Raw genomic sequence first — 23,610 nt, 5'->3', positions numbered from 1 at the left:
GGTAAAAATATAAAAACAAAAAGAAAATATTATCATAGAAGGTAGACTACATGAGAGGGAAAAGAAGGGGAAACTATTCAGAAGAGGCCAAGGAGAGTTCTGGCAAGCTGGCAATATTTTATATCTTGATCTGTGTAGTAGTTACACAGATGTCAGCTTTGTGATTAACTGTACATTTGTGTTTTATGCACTTTTCTGTACATACATAGTTTAACATGTATAAAAGATGTGCATCAGTGAGACCACAGGACTGTGGCAGCCAAAGAACTAGGAACATGTCCAGGTTCAAAAGCACTTTAGACAGAACTATTTTGTTTAAATGATATGCTCTGCTGAGATTTTATTCAATTCATGTAATCAAAGCAACACTGATTTATTCTGTCAGCCTGTTTAAGACTAAAGGGGAAAAGAGGATTCCCTGTGTTTGCTTAATGATTCAATAAAATCTAGCAGGTACTATATTATGAGATGAACTGTCACCGTCTCTCATCAGGAGCACCATTCACTTTCAATAATAGTTTAAAAAAAAATTTTTTTTTTTATTTTTGGCTGCATTGGGTCTTCGATGCTGTGCGCAGGCTTTCTCTAGTTGCGTCGAGCGGGGGCTACTCTTCATTGCGGTGGCTTCTCGTTGTGGAGCATGGGCTCTAGGCGCGCGGGCTTCAGTGGTTGTGGCACGCGGGCTCAGTAGTTGTGGCTCGCGGGCTCTAGAGCACAGGCTCAGCATGTGTCACACGGGCTTAGTTGCTCTGCGGCATGTGGGATCTTCGCGGACCAGGGCTCGAACCCATGTCCCCTGCATTCGCAGGAGGATTCTTAACCACTGTGCCACCAGGGAAGTCCCTCAATAATAGTTTTTTAAGATGTGTGCTCAATAGCGATTCAAAAAGTCCTGATAAAATATTATTCCTCCATCATTTATTTACTTGTTCTTCAGAAGTTCCTTGTGAAATTTTACTGTGATGAGAAACGTTTGAGTAGAATTGCCTCCTAGCCCCATTACAGCTGAAAGCAAAGTCCTAGACTTTTTCTGCCAGGGAAAGAGCAGAGATGAGAGAAGCCACAAGAGATGGGAGAATCTTCCCTCAAGGCTTCAGTATGTATCACAGCTGATGATCAGCTAGCAGAGACATGTATAACACAAAATAATAATATGCTACACTTAGAACCTTCTCTTAAAGAAAATGGCACTACTGTAAAAAAAAAAGCTGAAAAATCATACATCACTACTTGTATTTGTCCAGTTCATATTCTACTGCTACACCATTTCTGAAATTTGTAACACAAAGTATAAAAGAGGTTACAGATTGATTCAGTTAAGAAAATACTTTTCTTTAAAAATCTAAACTCATTAAACAAGAAAAAAAATCAGCTTTAATCACTAGCTAATAACTGTAATTTAATTTTTAATTTTTAAATTAAATTAAAGAATGTACCAGTTGGCTGATGTCAGTATTGGATATACTATAAGACTGTTATAAATAAAACCTTAGATTTTCCCATAAATCTATAATTGTGAAATGGGCTACAGGGTTGGTAGCATTATATTTTGAAAGAGCATTACAAATCAGACAAAATGCAATTTTAAAATACAAGCTAAAATGTTGAGATCTGTGGTAGATTTAATTCTCCAAATATAGACACAATATCTTTTATCCCACGGGCCCCTCTTTCAATATGACCTTAACACTTCTCTTATAGAGAAGTGTGGTCAATATCCCTCCCCCCTGAAGCTTGCAGACCTTTACGATTGCTTCAACCAATAGAGGACAACAGAAATTACACTATGTGACTTACGAGCCTAGGTCATAAAAATGTCATGCACTTCTGCCTTAGGATGCTCTTGGATTTAGCTGCCATTAGCACTGGAATCAGGTTAAAGCCTAAAGGGAACTGAGGATAGTGTTAGTGGAAGCCTAAAAGGACCAGAAGGGGTGGTTGGTAAGGGTTTAAAAGTACTGAAATGTGATTGGAAGCTGCAGGAAAGGGGTTCCTTGTTTTATTTTGGAGGGAAGTTTAGAAATACTGTTGTTGGCAGAAAAATTGAAAATGGTAAATGTTCCTAATGAACTCAATGACTAAAAGGGCCACTGGGTTTCTTCTCGTTGCATATAGGAAAGAGATAAGCCAAAGAATGAACTATTAGCTCCAAAAGAGCAAGGACTTGCTGGGTTAAATAAGTGTGTGAAGTTACAAGGACCTCCAGATGACAAAATGACTCTCAAATAATGAAATGGCTTTCAGGTAAAGATCAAATCCAGAGTAGGGCTGTAACATGCTGTGTTAAGACTTCAGAAAGAGCTAAGACAAAGCCTCATAGAAATGTTCAGGTTGACAAAAGGTCTTATAGGTTGTATTAGTATTTTTATTGCTATATAACTAATTACCACAAACTGAGTGGCTTAAAACAACATCAAATTATTAGTTCATAGTTCAGTAGGTCAGCAGTTCAGACAGGCTTGGCTGGCCTCTCACAAGGGCATAATCAGATGTCAGTCAGGCAGGGCTCTTATCTGGAGGCTCTGGGGAAGAATCTGTTTCCACACTCATTCAGGTTGGTGGCAGAATCTAGTTCTTGCAGCTAATGGTCTGTGTTCCCTGTTTCCGTGCTGTCAACCAGAAAACACTCTCTTCTCCTAGGGGTTGCCCTCATTCTTTCTCACCAATGTCTCCATCTTCAAACCAGCAACACGCAGAGTCCTTTGTACGCTTCAGATCTTTCTGATTTCTCTTCTGCTACCAGCCAGAGAAAACTTTCTGCTTTTAAAGTGAACAGCTGGGCTTCCCTGGTGGCGCAGTGGTTGAGAGTCCGCCTGCCGATGCAGGGGACACGGGTTCGTGCCCCGGTCTGGGAGGATCCCACATGCCGCGGAGCGGCTGGGCCCGTGAGCCATGGCCGCTGAGCCTGTGCGTCCGGAGCCTGTGCTCCGCAACGGGAGAGGCCACAACAGTGAGAGGCCCGCCTACCGCAAAAAAAAAAAAAAAAAAAAAAAAAAGTGAACAGCTGATTGGGCCAAGCCCACCCAGAAAAATCTCCATATCTTAAACCAACTGACTTGGGACTTTAATTAAATCTGTAAAAGATAATTATCTATTTAAACAAAAATAGTATAGTGTAAGGTTCATAACATATTTAAGAAAAATATGTGATAATAAAAGCAAAAGGCCAGGGGTTGGGAGGAATGAACGTATACTACTGTAAAGTTCTTATCAGTGCCTGGAACTTGACACTAAAGGAAAAAAGCATGCTCCCATTCACATTTTAATGCATATTTTAATGGTTAATATTTTTCCAGAACATTATTGAGAAATTGAAATTCATAACAGTTTAAGTATTTTATTTATATCAACAACAGAAGGTTTTAAGTTTACTTTCATGGTTTTATGGAAGCAAACTTATCAGTAATATTTTAAAAATCTACTTCTTTGTTTATGTTATTATCAATTGAGGGAAATGCCATGTTAAATAATTTCTCTTGACCAAGTGACAATCATAAGTAATTTTAAATTAACTTCAGTTTACTGAAACCTCTTTCACAGGACACCACTGTAACTGGTATTGTTTTAAAAAAAATTCTCAAGGTCACTAACACATTTGGGTAAAACTGCACTAAGCAAATTTCAAAACAGTTTTAGAAGATCCAAATATCATGCTGACTTCATAGTATAATTACTGATACTGCATGCTGCTAAAACTATTTCAGATGAAATTCTTACAGGACTTAAATAATCTAACTTTTTTAGAACCAACTCAGTGGCTGTTTTTTGTAAATAGAAGTACTCAGAAAATAACTTTTCTCTGGTTAAAAATACAAAATTTGAAGACACTTCATTTAATTTTTCATATCGTCATAATAATGTGAGATTAGGATGCCCATAATCTAATTTCTATTTTATATAAACTTCCCAATAATAATTTATACTCTCATCTGGTGATCTGTATATTTCAAACTTCTTTTCATTTTTATTTTAAAATTGAGCAGGTTTATTCATAACTCTTGTTAAAGTTCTGCATTCATCAAACATTCAAAGTTATATTCTCCCACTTTTTGTAAGCAAAGGGACAGGCTTTTTATTAAGTATGCAGCTTTATTTTTAATCAGATTGTTTTTTTTTTTTTTTTTTTTTTTTTTTTTTTTGCTGTACGCTGGCCTCTCACTGCTGTGGCCTCTCCCGTTGCGGAGCACAGGCTCCGGACACACAGGCTCCGCGGCCATGGCTCGCGGGCCCAGCCGCTCCTGCGGCATGTGGGATCTTCCGGGATAGGGGCACGAACCCGTGTCCCCTGCATCGGCAGGCGGACTCTCAACCACTGCGCCACCAGGGAAGCCCCTAGATTGTTTTATTGTAGAGCTTTATTAACCTTTTTCACTTGGTTCAAACATCTAGGAAAAGAAGGTCACTAGCATTAAAGAACAAAATTCAGTAAGGTCTTTTAATAGACCTAATCTTCCTTTAAACATTTTCTTCCTAAATTTATCCTAAAGATATTAGAGAGACAAAAAAAAAAAAACACCAAAAAACAAAAAACAAAAAAAACAGAAGGAATTATCTTCTTTATGTCTTCTACTTTCACAACTAGTTCTACTTCTGGCAAAACTTAATAATGGCCTTATAAAGAGTTAGGCATTTCAATTTTCCTGCTCTAAACTGGAAAGACCTCTTTAAGTAATGAAGATATCAATGTGCTGTACTGTAATAGACACTTTTAAATTTCCTATCATATTTAATTCTCAGAAAAACCTTGGAAGGTTGCTATTATTGTCCAAACTTTCAGATCAGAATTTGAGCCTCAATCAGGTAAGTAACCTGCTCGAGATTCTTCAGCTATTTCCCAAGAGGTAAACAGTGTGATTCCAAAGCCTGTGTTGCTTTTACTACATACCAAGGCCACCTTCAAAGTCCTTTACATTCTTCTCTATTGTCTGTCAAATGTAATACAGAGCTATTTTTTTAGCTGAATGGCAGAAATAACTAGGAACCAGAGAAATGCTTTGTCCCAGGACAAACACCTATTTAATAAGGTGTGTATTCAGTAACAAAGTCTAAACTTTCTCTACAACAATATTAACATGGGAGAGGTGAGGGGGGAAGAAACCATGAATAAAAATCTTCAACCAGACCTTTTAAAATATAAGAAATTAAAATCACAGTTGTTCACATTTTTTTTGCTCCGCAATTTATTAGGATAATTGATTTTTATAATTCTTATACTAATGTATGTGATATATTTTAGTGACCTAAAATGAAAAGTTAATAGGTGATTAATGCTGCAAATATAAATAAAGGCAAACCCCTACTGTACAAAGCAGTATAAGTAGAGCGTACAAGAATGGAAGCCACGGGAGACAGTCATGTATGAATCTAAATCCAATTAAAATAACATGGCTGGTACCAACAGAACCCGGCTCAATACAATTTGAAGAAAATAGGGAATCATATTAGAATTCTTCAAATTGGCATTAACTAGGTCAATATACTCACATTCCTCCCTGTCAAATTTAAAAGTTAGGAACTATCATCTATACTATCTTATCCCCTCCTTTTTTCACTAGGACACACAGAATGTTTGTTTACCTATAAGATTTTTACAAGAATATACTTCCCTGACAAATACAGAATACCAGTGAGTTTATATTTAAGAACCTTTTCTCTCTCCTAACAGGCTCTAATCCTATAAATCAGTAAGAGATTGGTAATAGGCAGGAGACTTTCTTAATGAACACACTAGTACTTTTAAATTCTAAGACAAGAGAACTTGAAGATTCTGAAGGCATAAATTAGTAAAACATAAGAGGGACCAAAGCACAAACAAGTCATCCCTTAATACAAGTGACATATTTAATTCATGTGAATTTAACTGTGATTCAGTTAAATTCAACTATATATATGGACTTCAACTATACACTCTGCACACAGAGAAAGAATACTAATTAAATAATACAAGCAATGAGGCCCACCATTCCCTGAACGAGTGTAACTACTGGAGTCAGTGTGAGTGTGAGACGGAAAATGTGAATCTTCTGTTTCCTCAGTCGATGCGTGCTGAGGCCTCATGTACTAAGGTGATTCTAGGGCTAAAAGACATACATGCACTGTAAATCTAAATGTTCAACTAAAGAAACAGCAAACTGTTCCAAAAAACTTCTGAAGAAAAATAATACGGCTGAAATTGACTTAATAAGAAATGCTATGATGGGATCCAATGTGGTACTTTCCTAAGGGATTTCCTCTCCCTCCCAAGAATAAGTCTTGTCTCTATGAGATCATCACCTTCTGCACTGACATTAGAGGCCCTAAAACCCATCTCTCCATAAGATTCCTTATATGTAAAAGAAAAAAAAAGAGGACGTCACTCTTTTTAATAGTAATGTGCAAAAAGAAAAATAAGTAGTTTTATGGGAGAGGCTGGCAGAAATGAGAATTAGGGAAAACTATGTGGGCTAATAAAGGCAGTCTTTGTAGATTTGGGCCAATTTGCAATATGAATCATTTAATGTAAGTTAATGAATTATAAACTGACAGAATTTTTTAATGTAAGTTAATGAATTATAAACTATCTGATAGAATTTTTACATCAGAGTTTCAAAAATTACCTAAAACTATTTGTAAACCAAACTTCCCCAAAAAGAATATTGGAAGCGAAAAGCACCCTCAAGTAAACAGGTCAAGTTTGCCCTCTGTCAATATATACAATTGACTGGTAGACACATTCTGGTCAGGAAATGTTTATACTTCTATGTAAGTGGCTATGGTTAAACTGCTAAGTACAAATTTCAAGCTCCAAATTCAACATCCCACCAGCAATTAAACAACAGGATAGAGAGAATTAGGTATAAAAAAAAAGATAAAATATTTTACAATTTCTACTTCTTCCCACTTCTGAGGGAAATCATGTTTCCTAAGCCTAACTCACATCTGGCGCTGACAAAAAAAATGATCATGTTTGTACTTCAATGTGGTTGACCAACAAGGCAGCCTGAGGTTGGGTGACTGGCTGGGCCCTGCAGTTCCCCCAGACACTGCTTGGCTGCCCCAAGGGCAGAACAGGGCAGTCAAAATTCAGCTAACCTGTTACCTACTTGCACTTCAGCTGAGCAGCTATCATCTAGAAAAATCCAGTACAGACTCTATTTTACTACCAGAAACTCCCTGATTCTCTAGTACTATGAGTACTTCATCACCCAGACAGCCCTGCCAGAAAAGAATAGGAAAACTCTCAGTGCAATCGTCTGTCAAGGTCATTCTCTCACTCCTCATGCTTGGCAGATGGAAATAAATCACCTACCCTCCGGAGAGCTTCATGACTATCAAAACAAAATGTTTAAGAGCAAGATAAAACCATATAGACTATGAGAACAGGCACTAGCCATGGACCTCACTAAAGACAGATGGCAAAGTAATCACTGTGGAAGCACAGTGGTTACTTTATTAAATTGTACATTATTTTCAGTCCTTCTGGGCAAATAAAAAAAAGTGACTTATTGTTTATTAATTTCAAGGGTCCGATGAGACAAAGTATAAAAGCACGTAGGATACCTGGCATATATTAAATGGTCAATAAATGTTATCTATTATCATTACCTTCTTAATTGTTTAAATGTGGCAGTATCAGGCATAGTGGTTACTTTCTGTGCACTGCAGCTATCGAGACACTCAGCTTTAATGAGCTCCATCCACCTAGGCTGACTAGAATTCAGAAAAAGACAGAGTGGCAGCACTTACAAAAGAGACAATGAGGTATCTCAGCCACCTGCATATTTCATATAATATTATGAAGAAATTAGACGTCCCCTCAGCCTCCAAATAGGTCATAATCCATATGAACTGACCCAAGGCAACTTGTGGGTTTATTTCTTAAATAAACAACATTTCATTATGAGAAATGTTTACCTGTTTTTAGGAATTACCATTAATTAGATCGCATTTTAGACTGTATTTTTAAACTTGTTTTTATTTTTAAACTTGTTCTTGTCCTATATAATATCCCCTCATCTCCAAAGATCTTACTCTTTAGAAGCAGACAGCTGAAATACATAGAATTAGGTAGTACTTAATTCATAAATAACATGTGTACCATCAAAGAGAAGTGTAAATACACTTATATGGCAGCAGTGTTATTATTAGTCATTACCATGCCAACCTAAAATACCTGAGGAGGTGACTATAATTTAACTTATAAACGAATACACAATACCCACTCTCAAAGCTAAGAAATCTATAAATTATATCTAAATATAAATTTATATATAAATCTATAAATTACTTATCTGTGTACAGCAAAATGCTTGATAAATTTAAATCGTTCAAGCTACTTTAGGTATATGCTTACAATGTTCATATTTTCTTGTACTTCAGAGTCAAAAGAAGTCAATATACATAAAAATCAGTTGAAATGTAGAGAAAATACCCAAATTAAAATGAGGATGAAAATCTGAGCATCATTTACATGAGACAGAAGAACTTCTGATTTCTCATTTTAAAATAAGACTATCGTAAAACTAGCAACAGATTTTTGGTAGACTATTTCTTCTATTATTATACATTAACAATTAAATAATATCCTCCTCCTCCTTGCTTAACTAAAAAGGATGATTGCAATATGCCTGCCTCACTGGAGTGTTTTGAGACTCAATATTTGTAGATTTTTGAGATTTGTGGCTAAAAGAGTGAATACAAAGTATTATAATCAAGAATAGCGATATAAAAACAAAGATGGCTTAAGATAATAGAAAATTACATTTATAAGTGGCACAATGCCATACTACCCCTGTGGACTTGTTCTTTCAGAGTACATACTCTAGGAAAGGTCACTGTGGGTGAAAATAAACCCCACGGGGAGTTCAAGTAGCCTACAATGCAATATTAGTAATTAAGGAAGTGGTATTCTTCCTCTATATTCATTTGGGAATCACTTCTACTAATTAGAGAAAAGGAACAGTGATTTGTTAAAAATGATGGTTACAGAAAATTCAATCTGAATTCCAACAGCCTGGTTACAAAGGAGAATACTGTAACACTGAACAATTTTTTTAGTAAGGGCAAACTACTATACAAGCCATCAAGTCAGTACTCCACTATCTTCCAAAATAATATATTCCTAAAAATATTTTCCAGAATAACCTATGTTCCTAACACAACGTTGAGCTATAGCACTGCAAATTCAAATTCAATTAACATTAAGTGCCTACTATGTGAGAGTCATTCTGTCGATAATAGGCACTTCACAGATATTTAATTCTATCAATAATCCTAGAAGGGTATTACTAGCCACATTTTCATATTGGGAAATTTGCTGCAGAAAGATTCAGATTCTTGCCCACAGTCTAAGAATTTAAACTCAAGTCATCTCACTTTTACACTTTAAATCCAGTGTACCCCCTTCACTCTGTCAGACTGGGGTCTCATCTGGCTATGCCAATAATCAACTGACAAACCATTCAACCTCACTGGGCCTGAGTTTTCTCAGTAAACTTAGAGGGTTGAAATATTCCCTAAGTTGGTCTCCTTCATCCTCCTCTCTCTCTCTCTCTCTCTCTCATTCTCTCTGTCTCTAAAATGTACTATTTTAATCCTTTTAAAGTATACAATTCAGTGGCTTCCAATACATTCACAATGTTGTGCATTAATTTCAGAACGTTTTCACCACCCCAGAAAGAAACCAATAACCTTTAAGCTGTCAGTCCCCATTCTTTCCTTCCCTCAGGTCCTGACAACTGCTAATCTGCTTGTTGGTTCTATGGATTTGCCTAACCTGGATATTTTATATAAATGAGACCATACAATGTGACCTTTTGTGTCTGGTTCCTTTTACTAAGAAAAATATTTTTGAGCTTCATATACATTGTAGCATGTATCAGGACTTCATTTCTGTTTATGGCTCAACAATATTCCATTGTATGTGTATACTACTATTTGTTTATCCATTCATCCATGGGCATTTGAGTTGTTTCCACCTTTTGGCTACTGTTATGTACTGCTATAAACATGCATGCAGATGTACATATTTGAGTCCTTGTTCTCACTTCTTCTGGGTATATATCTAGGAGTGAAACTGCTGAGTCATTCAATAATTCTATGTTTGAATTTCTGTGGAAATGACAAACTATTTCCCATAGTGGCTGAACCACTTTACATTTCCACCAGCGATATATGAGGGTCCTAATTTCTCCACATCTTTACCAACACTTGTTATTTTACTTTTTTTTGTTTTTAAGTATAGCCATCCTAATGGGTGTGAAGTGGTATCTCACTCTTGTTTTGATTTGCATTTCCCTAGTGATTAATGATGTTGAGTATCTTTTCATGTGCATGTTGGCCATTTTTATATCTTCTTTAGAGAAATGTCTATGCAAGTCCTGTACCCATTTTTTTTTTTTTTTTTTGTGGTACGCGGGCCTCGCACTGTTGTGGCCTCTCCCGCCGCAGAGCACAGGTTACGGACGCGCAGGCCCAGTGGCCATGGCTCACGGGCCCAGCCGCTCCACGGCACGTGGGATCCTCCCGGACCGGGGCACGAACCCGCGCCCCCTGCATCGGCAGGCGGACTCTCAACCACTGCGCCACCAGGGAAGCCCTCCTTTACCCATTTTTTATTTGAGTTGTTTGCCTTTTTGTTGTTCAGTTGTAGAAGTTCTTTACATATTCTAGACAGCAATTCCTTACCAGGAATTTGCAAACATTTTCTCTCATTCTTTAGGTTACCTTTTCTTTTTCTTCATAATGTCCTTTTTTTGTGTGTGTGTGTGGTACGCGGGCCTCTCACTGTTGTGGCCTCTCCTGTTGCGGAGCACAGGCTCCAGACGCGCAGGCCCAGCTCACAGGCCCAGCCGCTCCATGGCATATGGGATCTTCCCGGACCGGGGCACGAACCCGTGTCCCCTGCATCAGCAGGCGTACTCTCAACCACTGCGCCACCAGGGAAGCCCCATAATGTCCTTTGATGCACGTTTTTAATTCTGATGAAGTCCAATTTATCTATTTTGTCATTCGTGCTTTTGATATTATATCTAAGAATCCATTGCCATATCCATCTAAGATCTCTTTTGGCTGGAAAATTCCATCAGCCTTTGCTCATTCCATAAATAAAGTTGTATATGAATAATAATTCTACTTGTTTTACTGCTGAGAATTATAAAAGGGTTATTTCTGGGGTTATTATTATATTACCCTTACAAAGGAAGTGGCAGTATTTTAACTTTGCATAAAATGGCCCTTTAAAGATGGATAGGTTGGAACTCCTTGAGATAAAATGGAATAACGCTGAAAGAAACTGCATTTTTGCTCGATTATAAAAAGAAAGGAAGAAGGGGAAAGAGAGGGAAGAAGAGAGGAAGGGAGAAGATTCAAATAAAAAATTCCCAAGTGACCGTGGAACTAATGTGTCTGAGGTTCCTCTGTACCACAAATGACTCAAGGGAGTCTGCGGTTAGGGTTCCAGTTTTATAGCCAGATTCTCACTCTCCATCACGCCACCCACAACATACACCATATCCTCACTTTCCAACTGATCTGATTTAGAATCTATGGTCCATCACTAAAATCACTCCCTTGTACACAAGGCCAATCCTTTGTCCCTTTCTCCCTTCACCTGATACACCTGACAAAGATGAAATGCTGATTAAACCCAATTATCTACCTACTTCACAGTTGCATCAGAGCAACTAAAAATGGATAAAGGAAAATATACACCATTTCAACAGTTCTCATTTCAAATTCATGGTCACAAATCTCAAGTGGGCAATAAGCACTGGTCAGTAACAGTGAAACAGCCTAAAATAACTAGTTTGTTCATTTTCCCAATATCCAAAATAACTGTTTCATACTTCCTCCCCTGTTCTCAAACTTTCTAGACCTACCCACTCCCTCAACTAATGACTGCATTCAGAAACAGAAGCAATCAGACACAGCTTCCTCTTCTACCACCCAAACTACCTACCTAATCCATTCTCTTTCTTTTTTGCTGTTACAACAAATAATGTGTTCCCACTCTCATCAAAGTCCAACCCTTTCATTTGTGCTCTGGCCCTCTTATCTTCTTTCTCATGGAACTTATATCCCTCTCTCTCCTGCAGCGTCAATTTCTCCCCAATGGATGTGGAATTGGCATACAAACCTCCTCTAGTATCTCCAGTCACTGAATCCACATTCCCCTACACTGACTATTCCGCTTCTGTTTCTTAAAGGAGTTACGTTATATGGTTGCTTTCACTTTTTTGCCTCGTTTTCTTTCCTCAATTTACTCCCATCAGGATTCTTCTGCCTCTAAATTGTGATTGAGACTACAATTACCAAGGTTATCAGAGAAGTCCATCTAACCAAATCCAACAATCATATATATGTCTGTTCTCCTCTTTCCTGGCCCCTCAACAGTATTCAATGCCGCCCTCCGTCTTGAAACACCTCCTTCTCCTGTCCCACAGAGTGATCATCAGTGACTTCCATGACACTAAGTTCATTTTTTTTTTAAACTTCTATATAGTGATTATAAGTTCAGGCTATTGTGGCAGGTGGACCTGGGTTCAAATCTTGCCCATATTACTTTCTAATATTCAATCTAGGGAAAGATACATAATCACTGAGACTAGTCTTCTTAATCTACAAGCTAGGGAAAATACTAGTACTTAATTCACAGCTGTGAGGGTTAAATTAGTATCTTTTTTTTTTCTCTCTCTCTTTTACCTCTTACATTATGTAACATTATTCACCCCCCAAGAAATGCTCTCTTGCTTTGGTCACTGGCTGCTCCTTTCCCAATCACTGTGATAAGCTCCTGTAGCTCTACTTGCCTTTTAAATTTGGGAGTTCATCAGCTTCTATACTTCCTCCCTAAGTGACTAACCTCTTCCATCTCATAACTAAAATGATAATCAAAACCTCGATGATTTCCAAGTCTCAATTTCTAGTCTATAATCCACTCCCCACCTCACCGACTGCCATCCAAACAATCTCCACCTGGATATCTCAGCTACCTCATACTCAACATGCTCAGAAGATAAGTCCCTATCCTTTTTCATGTGTTCTTTCCTCCACCTGAAACTCCCCTGCCTGTTGCAGTCTCCAACTCCTTGCTGTCAGTTTCCACAGTTCCATGTATTTCCTCTTTTGTAACAGTCACTAAACTTAAATATATTTACCGGCTTATTGTATGTATTCCCTTTTAGACCATAAGCTCCATGATGGAAAATAAAACCCGTCTATACCACAAATACCTTGCCTAGTACCTCATGCATGGTAAAGGTTTAATAAATGTTTCTTGAATTGAATTTGAGCTATTTTAAAAGTTGTTGCTTATTTAATTTATTGAACTTTAATTTATTGAATTTTATTTGTTCAGATGTCTAATTCATTGTTAACACTTTTATTTCAAAATACCTAAGCCACTCATTTACATTACTATCATTTCTAATCCATAAAAATACATTAAACAAAATTTAAAGGTACTTTTAAACATATTCTATTATGTTTGAGGAATTCTACAATTATCAGTTGCCTCCAGATTTCAAAAAAGTAAAGAAGTTCAGAAGCTAGGAAAGACAAGTGAGGGTGATATTGTTTCCCTACTTCGAAATTTCACAAAATTTTTGAAAAGAATTTTAGTAAAAAGATGATTTTTTAAATTATGAAATACATGGAGTATTTTTTTTAAAGATTTTCTCCTCCAAGTCATTTTTATCATTTTCTCCACATGAATACTAACTTCCATCACACTCTGTGTATTAATATTTTGTTTTTACTCATCAAAGATACACAGTGTCTAAAACAATATTTTTGCTAGCTTAAAAGTCTTATCCATAGATAAATGCAGACTTTCCATTAGGTAACCTAAAGTACAGAAAAAGACTTATACATTCATACTCTTCACACGCATATAAGGCGGTTCATTTTGTGATACCAAGGAGCTATACACGTATGATCTGAACACTTCAATATACTTGAACACCTAAGATCTTTCAGAAAGTCATACTGATCACAAAACTAAAAAAAAAAAAGAAACCACATTAAATTGAGGAAAGACAGTTTTGTATTGCTCTCATTTAGAAAACATGACACCTTAAAGGATACTATCATTGAGAAACTGATCACAATGAAAAAGGATACAAAACAAAATTAAGAATCAGAAAACTAGAGCCACAAAGCCTTAGGATTACTTAAATAAATAAATTTGATTGCAAAGAACCAGGCTTTTTTTTCAAAGTATATGGGCAATTGTCTACCAAATAAGGGCTGTTTCTATTTACTCTAACTGCTAGAATATTTTATGAGATTGCTTCTACATGTTCTATAATAAAATAAAACACATACAACAAAAGCTTCTTTAATGTGTATACTAATGGAATAAAGAAATTATAAATGAGAGGGCTCTATAATCTTACAAAAATACCAGGGCTTTTCACTGGTCTCCTAAAATTATCCAAAATAATTAACTAGTTATCAAAGAACCTACTTTTGAGATAGTAATGTTACACTTTCTCCAGAAGCTCTTGTATCCTTTGAATGCCACCTTTGAGTGTGTGTGCTCCTAAAACGATTATGAAAAGCCAATTATCAAACTATAGTAAAGACCTTTTTTTGGTTTACACCCTTTCACCCAGTAATTACACTCCTGAAGAATAACCATAAGTTCCAAGGGTGCTTTATTCATTCATTCATTTGTTCATTCATCATTCAATAAGTGTTTAATGAACACCTACCATGTATTTATAAACAAAGATGTTTATCACAATATAATAGGAAAATACTGGAAGCAAACTCATTATTTGACAACAGAGGAACTGGTAGGAAATTGTAGTAAGTCATAGCCAAAACGTGATGCAGTCAGTCATTTAATATATTAATGATGAGTCTGAATATGGAAAAGATCTGTTACAGAGTTAAATGAAAAAAGCAGAATAGAAAATCAAATAGAAAATCAAAGAAGACTTTCAAAAGAAAGTAGCTATTAAAAAAAAAAGTAGCTATTGAACGAACACTGAAGTAAAAAAGACTGCACAGTGGTGGTAAATCTGTGAGTTTTTCTTTCCATATCTATAAAATTTTCAAAATAAACGTATACAACTTAGGTAATAAAAAAAGAACCAGAAACATCTTCTTTAAAAGACAAGCAATATTCATCAATCATTTCATTTCAAAAGTAAAAACCACTGACCTGTCTTAAAATTCTTCTAAACCCTGAATAAAACCATCCCAAATGACACAAATAAAAGTATCTTGACACAGACCTGCTCATTAGACAAAGCTAATTTTATAAATTTCTGATCAAAATCAGTGAGTAAGAAAGCCTAAGACTTTATAGAATGTCTTTTCAGATCATAAGATAGTATACTTTAGAAAATGAATAATTGCTATTTATCAAAAAAGAAAAAAAAGTTCTGACTGATGAATGAGACTATCTTCTCATACCACATCTAGTACTGAACAGTAATAACAAAACTTCAATTCTTTTTCTTAAACCAAATGCAAACGTCACTGTTTTTTAAAAAATCACTTATAACAGAGGTAGAGGAAAAAAAATGACTGGAAGGTCATATAACAAAACATAACAATGCTGTGGGTACTAGAATTACACTTGATTTTAATTGGCTTTTTTCCCTATATTTTCCAAAATGTCCATTATAAATATATACACAAATATTGTAACACAGAAAAATAAATTTAAATTATCAAGAGAATATGCTGAAATATATTCACTATATAGATTAATAAAAATACAACATTGGTATACTTTAGACTTGTTCATCAAAGCAGCTCAGAAAAATTTGAAGGTCCTTCCGAATCAGTCAATATAAACATTACCTTTAAGAAGATCAAAATACTTTAAATTTCTAATACAAAGAGTTCATGATTTGAACAGCATATGTATGTTTTTCTCTTACTGAAAAACCTGTCATATACACAGCTAAGGATGTGTTTTTAATGATATACCCTATTTCTTTGTTCACGACACATCAACATCAATGATGTCATATAGCCCTTACAATAAGCTCTGTTAATAAATGCAGTGTCTATTGAACTGAGACAACATCAAAACATACAACTTTACTTACCACATAAAAGAATATATTAGTGTCTTTCATTGACTTTAGTGTAAAATTGTTTTAATTTAATCAAAGAAATAGAAAAGGAAATTTAGAATCCACGTAATTATAGTTTTATGAAGAACAATAATAAAACAATCATTGCATTTTAGAAAAGCTTTCAACACCTTGAAACATATACACATATTACAGGATAACTGCTAAGTTATTAAATAAGCAAAATGATACAGTATCCTAGCAATAAATATAGCATAGGTCTCTGAAATAAAATTGCCTGACTTCAAATCCTAGCTCTGTTTATTAGTTAGGAATAACCTAGGAAAATAAGCTAACCACTACATGTTTCCATTTCTCCATCTATCTATAAAATACAGATAATAATAAGAATTCATACCTGGAAGAGATGTTTTAAATATCAAAGGAGGTAATACCATATCTACATAGAGTAAGCAATTTAAAAAAGGCTTTTCCCCCCCTTTTTCTCAATCTAAATAGAATTTGTCATACATTTTGAAAATAAGAATGAAGACCTCTAATTTTAAAAATTGCTATTAGAAGTCCTAAGTTCACTCAAGACCATAATTACCCTTCTGCAACCTGAGCACAATCCAATGGAACACTTAGATAAATGTTTAGAAAGTTCTCTTGTCAAGGTGACTTTATCTCAGTTGTTTCAAAAGAAGAAGAAAAAAAGAATGAAACACAAGGATTCTTTCTTAAAGGATGAACAAAAAGAATTTAGAATCACTGCATTTACAAAATATGATTGTCTTGAACAGCAAATTTATTGAGGAAAATGCAAGATTAGTAGTAAAATTCAAATATTTTAGTGTTTTTAGGATATTCAGTTAAAGTGTTGATGCCATCCTAATTACCAAATCTGTTACATATAAAATTGCTATTCTCTATAAAGAAATTTCAACTGTCTATGACTAGTCTGGAACCAGTTATGCTCTAACCTAACACAGCCATTCAACTATCTTTGGGATTATTGTATTCTCTTTTCTCATAAAGAAGTTAACACAGGTGGCAGAATGTAACAAAAAAAATCAACAGTGTAGAAGGCTTTTTAATAAATTTCATTTTGGCAAATGATCATATGCAAATTAGCAAATATTGAAATCAGAATGATTTTATTTATTTGTTCTGTACATATCTGATTAATAGGCACTAATTTTGTTGATGGAAACAAGAGAACTCTATTGTTATATACAGATTAGAAATGTAAACACTTAGCATTTCCCACAACTACTGACTTCACAAATTATTTTGAATGTTATTTCAAATAACACTGTGAGTGCCAGAGGTTAGGTAAGCAAAGAGCTCTACTGCCCCCTAATGAAGTAAAACAAAAAAAACAAAAAAGCCAAAAAACTCAGAAAACTTGTTTTGAGGTATGTGTGGAACAGGAAAATAATCTTACTTTGCTAAATGAAGTAGACAAACAGTAAGAAAATTAACTGAAAACAACTAGAATATCTATCAAAATACTATAGGAAAAGCTAGAATCATCCAGTTTTCATGATAAAATTAGTAGCAAAACAGGAAAGCCTCGAGACAGAAATGTTCTAACAGAAAGGAGGCCAGTACAACAATGTTATCTAAAGTGACAGCAATTAAAACTTCACTGCAGGCTACACTTTTCATGTGTATGTTGGAAGGCAATGAGAAGAAAGAGGTTCTTAGAAACCATGCTTTTCAGTGAATTACTGTAAGTTTTCAGTTCAGCAGCTCATAAGCATTGTAAATACTATCAAAATATTCTCTTACAATTTGCACTGACTCTAATCCTCTCAGAATTATTTTAATATATGTGTACTTTCAGGATAACTACACTGTAAAACATACATTTGACAAAAAAAAAACAACAACATACATTTGAAAGAATTTTACCTGTTTCCTGTTTTAAACAAATGTCAATTTCTTAAGCATGACAACTTTGTACTTTATGATACTCTGCATCATAAGCTAACCAGCGATAACTTTTAATCTTCCTTTTAATAAAATTTCTCCCTTCCTTTAACAAATTTGGTTTTTAAAACATGTTCCATACTCATGTTCCTTTTACCTAATACTCTAACCTGTCTAGAATTCCCGAATTCTCATTCAGAACAGAGCAAATGGTTGGGGGAAGAGTAGTGTGTGGTCCTTAATAACAGAAGTTATGTAAAAATTAACATCAAGGAATCAGATATAACAAGAGTACAAAGAATAGAATACCAGATCATAAAAACATGGAGAAAAAGTAAAGCTTCCCAGCAGCAGTTCACTGAGGGGAACAGAGGTATGGTAGATAACTGTTCCTTTATAGCTAGGGCACACGTCACTTGGAGAGGGCATGTTTCTAACCAGGCTGACCGTGGTTGTACATTCCATTACATGTCTGCTGTTTACAATATATAAGAAATAAGGACCAAATCCACAAAATGCCACCGGGGAGATAGGCAACACAGAGAAAGAGGGTCACTTAAGTCTGCATATGAAATGAAAATATCCTTTACATTTGTGTGCTGCTGCTCCTCTTCCCAAGTGTATGTTAATGAAAATGGTTCTCTAGCTCTGCAAGTCATAAGGGTAACCAAATGTTCATTCAAAATTTTAAAATAGCAACAGACAGAAAAATACAAATGTACTCAATCAAGCCTGTATCTCAGATGAGTTGGATCTCACATCTGTATAGATTTCCTGAATAATATGAATGAATTAAAAACATGACTCTTTTACTTGAAGCATTACTCATTCATTCCTACTGCCTAAAGACATAACTGACACAGAGACATGTTTTGAAGACATAATAAAGAAGCTGGGAGGACTCAAGCATCCCAAAGTTAAACACTGCCAAAGTCATGATGCCTAAAGTATATCAAATATAGAGTCAAAATTGTATCCTTCCAAGCTATAAATTCCATTTAGCTACTCAGACTTAACATATGATAGTCACGAGAAATAAAGCAGTGAACATATACCTGGAGAACGCATATATGTATGTGTGTATATAGGTGTGCGTTTTCCCTCATGGAATAGACCCAGTCCACACCAGTGAGTTCCAGGTTATTATCCTAAACCTAAAGGAATGCCTTCCCTAGTTCAAGGGGAGAAAAAAAAATAAAGGACTTTCCAGGCTATCCTTTCCCTCCCCTATTCTCAGAAGCATACATATGAAAAATATGATCCAAAATTAAAGGAAGAAAGAATGAAAGAAAAGGGAAAAGGTTAATTTCATCAAGAAATAAAGTTAGTGGCAGCTTTGTTTTAAAACAAAGAGACTTATTTATTCATTAGCCCAAGAAAACTTTTATTGATGATGATGAAGATGGCAGCAGCCAGCATTTATAGAGCATCATGTACTTTACATACACTGAGTATTTGATCTTCATAAAAGCCCTGTGAGACAGATATTATTCCTGTTTTACACATGAAGAAACTGACACTCATAAAGATTAAGTAACTTGCCCAAGGTTAGACCGCTACTAAATTGCAGAGCATATATAATATACCAGTCAATTCGACACTTAACCACTAAGTTTATGTTCTTTTCTGGTGAAAATGTGTGAAATGAAATGATTCTTTGCAAACACTGTAATAAATTAATAAATTATACATGTTAAGATCCAATTCAATTGCCTAAAATTCTGTGGACATGTAACCTGAGCTAGGCACTGATGCCAGTTCTTATGGAAGACAGAAATGTACAAGACATAATAAACAGTGAAAGTGCTAACAAAGAAGTAATAATATACACATCCTTCAATGCCCATTATAAATAATAACATTTCTTCCATTATTCTCTGATCACATACAGCCACAGTAATCTCTTCTTCTTCAGGTCTTCCTACCTCATTCTCACCTCTATTTCATTTGTCTTAAAATGAGACAGTCTCATTTATTTAAGGAAAAAAAGTCACTCCCCCTTCTCTCTCTGTTAAAGATACTCAATTGTAGTAAAAAAAAATATATAAAAATAGCATTCAATGACAACTGAAATACACATTTCTCAATATGCTGTAGTAAAAACTATTCCATAGCAACTCTTTTACCTTTGATAACATGTTCAAGTTTTCTTAAATTAATACTAAAGAAAAAATCACCATGCAGTTTAAAACTAATCCAAAATTCTATTTTGTAATAGCTGAGATTTAAACACACACACAGACATACTATACATACACAAACAGAACTCAGGTCACCTTCATATTTCAGGCATTGGCTGGACAACATTATTCCCTCTGCCATATGTATGCAGCTTAAAACACAAAACACCCAGGAACATCCACAATTATCTAAAACATTAAAATCATAATTTTATATGACTACTACCAATTTTTTCCATTGCAGAATTTAAAAGAAGACATTATAACATATTCGCAAGAAAAGTACCTTGTAAGACAACCTGTTTTTTCAAATAAATAACAAAGTGCTATGTAAATCTGACATCAAAACTTGTCACAAAGATCTGTCATTTTGTTCATCTTTCTTTAAGTTTAATTAAATTATGTTAAAATCTTCAATTCAGAGAACAACGACCTTGCTAACAATAAAGTACAAGACCTAGTAAACAAAATACATCCTTTCCATGGGATACCGTTTCTTACCTTCGAATCCTCATTGCTCACTCCTAGCTGTAACACAGCTTGAGGAGATTTTAGTTTTGCTTGGGCAGAGTGAGCCATCTGAAGGTTAAGCTGCCATCCAACCGTCTCCAGCTACAAAAGACAAGCACAGATTGGAATCAGATGGTACAGAAGGAAGAAAACAGTCAACTTTAAGCAAATCTCCAATCAGCAGGAATGAACATGGATAGCCTGGACTTTGTGGAAAGTCAGCTCCAGGGCTCCTTTAACCTGCACACTCTGTACATATTCTCCCTTTGGGCTCATTAGATTGGCCACGTGCCATGCCTGTCAAATTCAACAGTAAAACTGGTCTTTAAATACACTCTGTTCTAAAAATAAAAGTTCTGAGACTAAGCGATGGACTACACTAAAGGAGTCAATGGTTTTTAAATAGTAAATTACTATTTTAAAACAGTATATTTTAGGGAATTCCCTGGCCGTCCAGTGGTTAGGACTCCATGCACTCACTGCCGAGGGCCAGGATTTGATCCCTCCCTGGACACGGAACTAGGATCCCACAAGCCACGCGGTGCAGCCAAAAAAACAAAAACAAAAAACAGTATATTTTAAAGCCAATGGTTTTTAAATAGTTATCAATTTTAACCAGTAAATAGCATATACTGGTGATAAGTACTTTAATGACCTCCTATTATCTTTCAAAACTCTTTGCAGTAAGTAGAACACAGTAGAACTTTTTTTTTTTTTAAAGGGAAATTGAAGTGCCCAGATGGTAAGAGGTTCACACATTTAGACACAGTTAGTGAGACTGGAATAGAGCCAGGCAAAGAATTGATATCTACTAGTGAGCAGGTGTTATCATGCTTTCCAAAGTATTCTAACTTACTATGGTTCCCAGTTATGACAGAAACTAATTAGAATACTTCCTTTGAATTTATTAATTAACAACAGCAAAATTGAATCAGAAGGCAAAAACAGTAAAGACACACTAAAACAGCTTAAGTTTCAAAATATTAAGCAGCATAAATGTGGCTTTACTGAACAGGACAGATTATTGGTTTCTCCAGCCTCAAAACTATGAAGTTTTAAATCTAATTTCCAATAAATCTAAAGTATCTATATTTAGGGAAGTTTTGTGACATGTAATTGTCATATACCTCTGACAAGATGACTCTAGTAATTGATTTAGTAAAACTACCTTAGCTACACTGGTAAGAATGGCAGCCTCACAACAATTTTTACTTAGCTGGAATACTAATAGCTAACTTGAAAGACTGTTCAACAGCTAGAATCACAGCAGTGACTCAAAGCCAAATTGGAAAGAGAGCAATGAAAGTATTATCTATTCGAGAGAGGATGTGATGAGAAAATAAAGATACAATTCTGTACTTTCTGGCACTGAACCTTTTAGAGGTTATGGGTAAAAAGGGGGAAGATGTTGCAGAGACATACTCCATAATATCACAAGTAAAGAAATCAATTTAATGCTACATGTTAAGGATCCGTAATGTACTGATCTTTAACACTGATTACAGTAGTAACATAGTCTCTAATAGCAGCCCACTACTTTTTCAACAGTCACCTGCAATAGACCCTCCAATATAACGGGAAAGAACATGTCATAACTACTCTCATATATCCAAGCATTTTGATACACATCACCATCTTAATTGAAAAGCACCCTCTAGGTATTTGTATGGACCTGTAAGACACTGTTTTGATCTCATTTAACTAATCCTATCCCTGTCCTTTAAGCACTTAAGATAAATGATAAAGATAAATATTAAGTGAATAAATTAAAATATGGTCCCACTATGGTCAGGCCTTTGCATAAATTAATGTATGCTCAGTCACTGCACAGAGGTAGAATGGGAGAATTGAGATCACTGAACTTAAAACTTATGCTTTAGTTCATGCTTACGCTGTCACTCACTAGCTAGGTGACCCTGATAGTTAAGTCACAATCTTTCAAGGTCTCAATTTCCTCATAAAAAATAGAAATAAATCTACACGAATTATCTACTTTTCTGAGTTACTGATAATATCAAATAAGAAAACGCATATTCAAATTGTTTCGGAAACTGCAAAGCATTATAAATATAAGGCATTTGGGCCGCCTAATTTTTCCTACAGTATCTTTTCTTAATAGTAGCTTTTAAATAGAGTTGGTACTCTATATCTATCTGCTGAATTGAAACAAATAAAAAAATACAAGGAAAGGTAAATTTTTAAAACCATCATAACTAAAAAGAGTTCGTTGGTTGACGTTCTTAAATTCTAGAGCCTTTTCTATTGAATTTTGTGATTTACAAATATTTGTCCCGGGCTTCCCTGGTGGCACAGTGGTTGAGAGTCCGCCTGCCGATGCAGGGGACCGGGTTCATGCCCCGGTCCGGGAGGATCCCACATGCCGCGGAGCGGCTGGGCCCGTGAGCCATGGCCGCTGGGCCTGCGCGTCCGGAGCCTGTTCCCCGCAACGGGAGAGGCCACAACAGTGAGAGGCCCGCATACCACCAAAAAAAAAAAAAAAAAAAAATTTGTCCCATGACTCCATGAAAGAGTAATTTAAAAAGTAAAAACAGGGCTTCCCTGGTGGCACAGTGGTTGAGAGTCCGCCTGCCGATGCAGGGGACACGGGTTCGTGCCCCAGTCCGGGAGGATCCCGCACACCGCGGAGCGGCTGGGCCCGTGAGCCATGGCCGCTGGGCCTGCGCGTCCGGGCCTGTGCTCCACAACGGGAGAGGCCACAACAGTGAGAGGCCCGCGTACCGCAAAAAAAAAAGAAAAAAAAAAGTAAAAACAAAAAATTGCTAAACTCATATGTAGGTATATGCACATACAGACACCCACACATAAAATTTCATAGAAAAAGATCAGTATTCAGAAAACTTAAATGAAGAGGGAATAAAGGATAACTAGAATTATTTTAAAAAGTACTTTGCAGTTACACAGAGTAGTAAGAAAAACAAAACAAAAGATTTACAGTGAAACTAGGAGACAAC

The 23,610-nt window shown here is 35.7% G+C and overlaps 1 protein-coding gene across 2 annotated transcripts in view; it reads right to left on the bottom strand.

Moving 5' to 3' along the window:
• Nucleotides 1-23,610, bottom strand: part of COMMD10 (COMM domain containing 10) — a 176,088-nt gene that overhangs the window by 124,192 nt on the left and 28,286 nt on the right. The window contains exons 5-6 of one of the 2 annotated variants that reach the window (XM_081233750.1): nucleotides 20,630-20,740; nucleotides 19,325-20,317 (exon numbers count right to left, since the gene is read on the bottom strand). In XM_081233750.1, the coding sequence (XP_081089876.1) occupies nucleotides 20,282-20,317; nucleotides 20,630-20,740 (147 nt within the window). In that variant the 3' untranslated portion in view covers nucleotides 19,325-20,281. Of the gene's footprint in view, nucleotides 1-19,324; nucleotides 20,318-20,629; nucleotides 20,741-23,610 lie in introns of those variants that run through there. The other variant, XM_081233749.1, reaches the window with a different exon arrangement.

This window comes from Mesoplodon bidens, assembly GCF_964165515.1.
Source record: "Mesoplodon bidens genome assembly, chromosome: 4".
NCBI classification, from domain to species: Eukaryota; Metazoa; Chordata; class Mammalia; order Artiodactyla; family Ziphiidae; genus Mesoplodon; species Mesoplodon bidens.
This window is presented reverse-complemented; position numbering and strand designations above follow the sequence as displayed.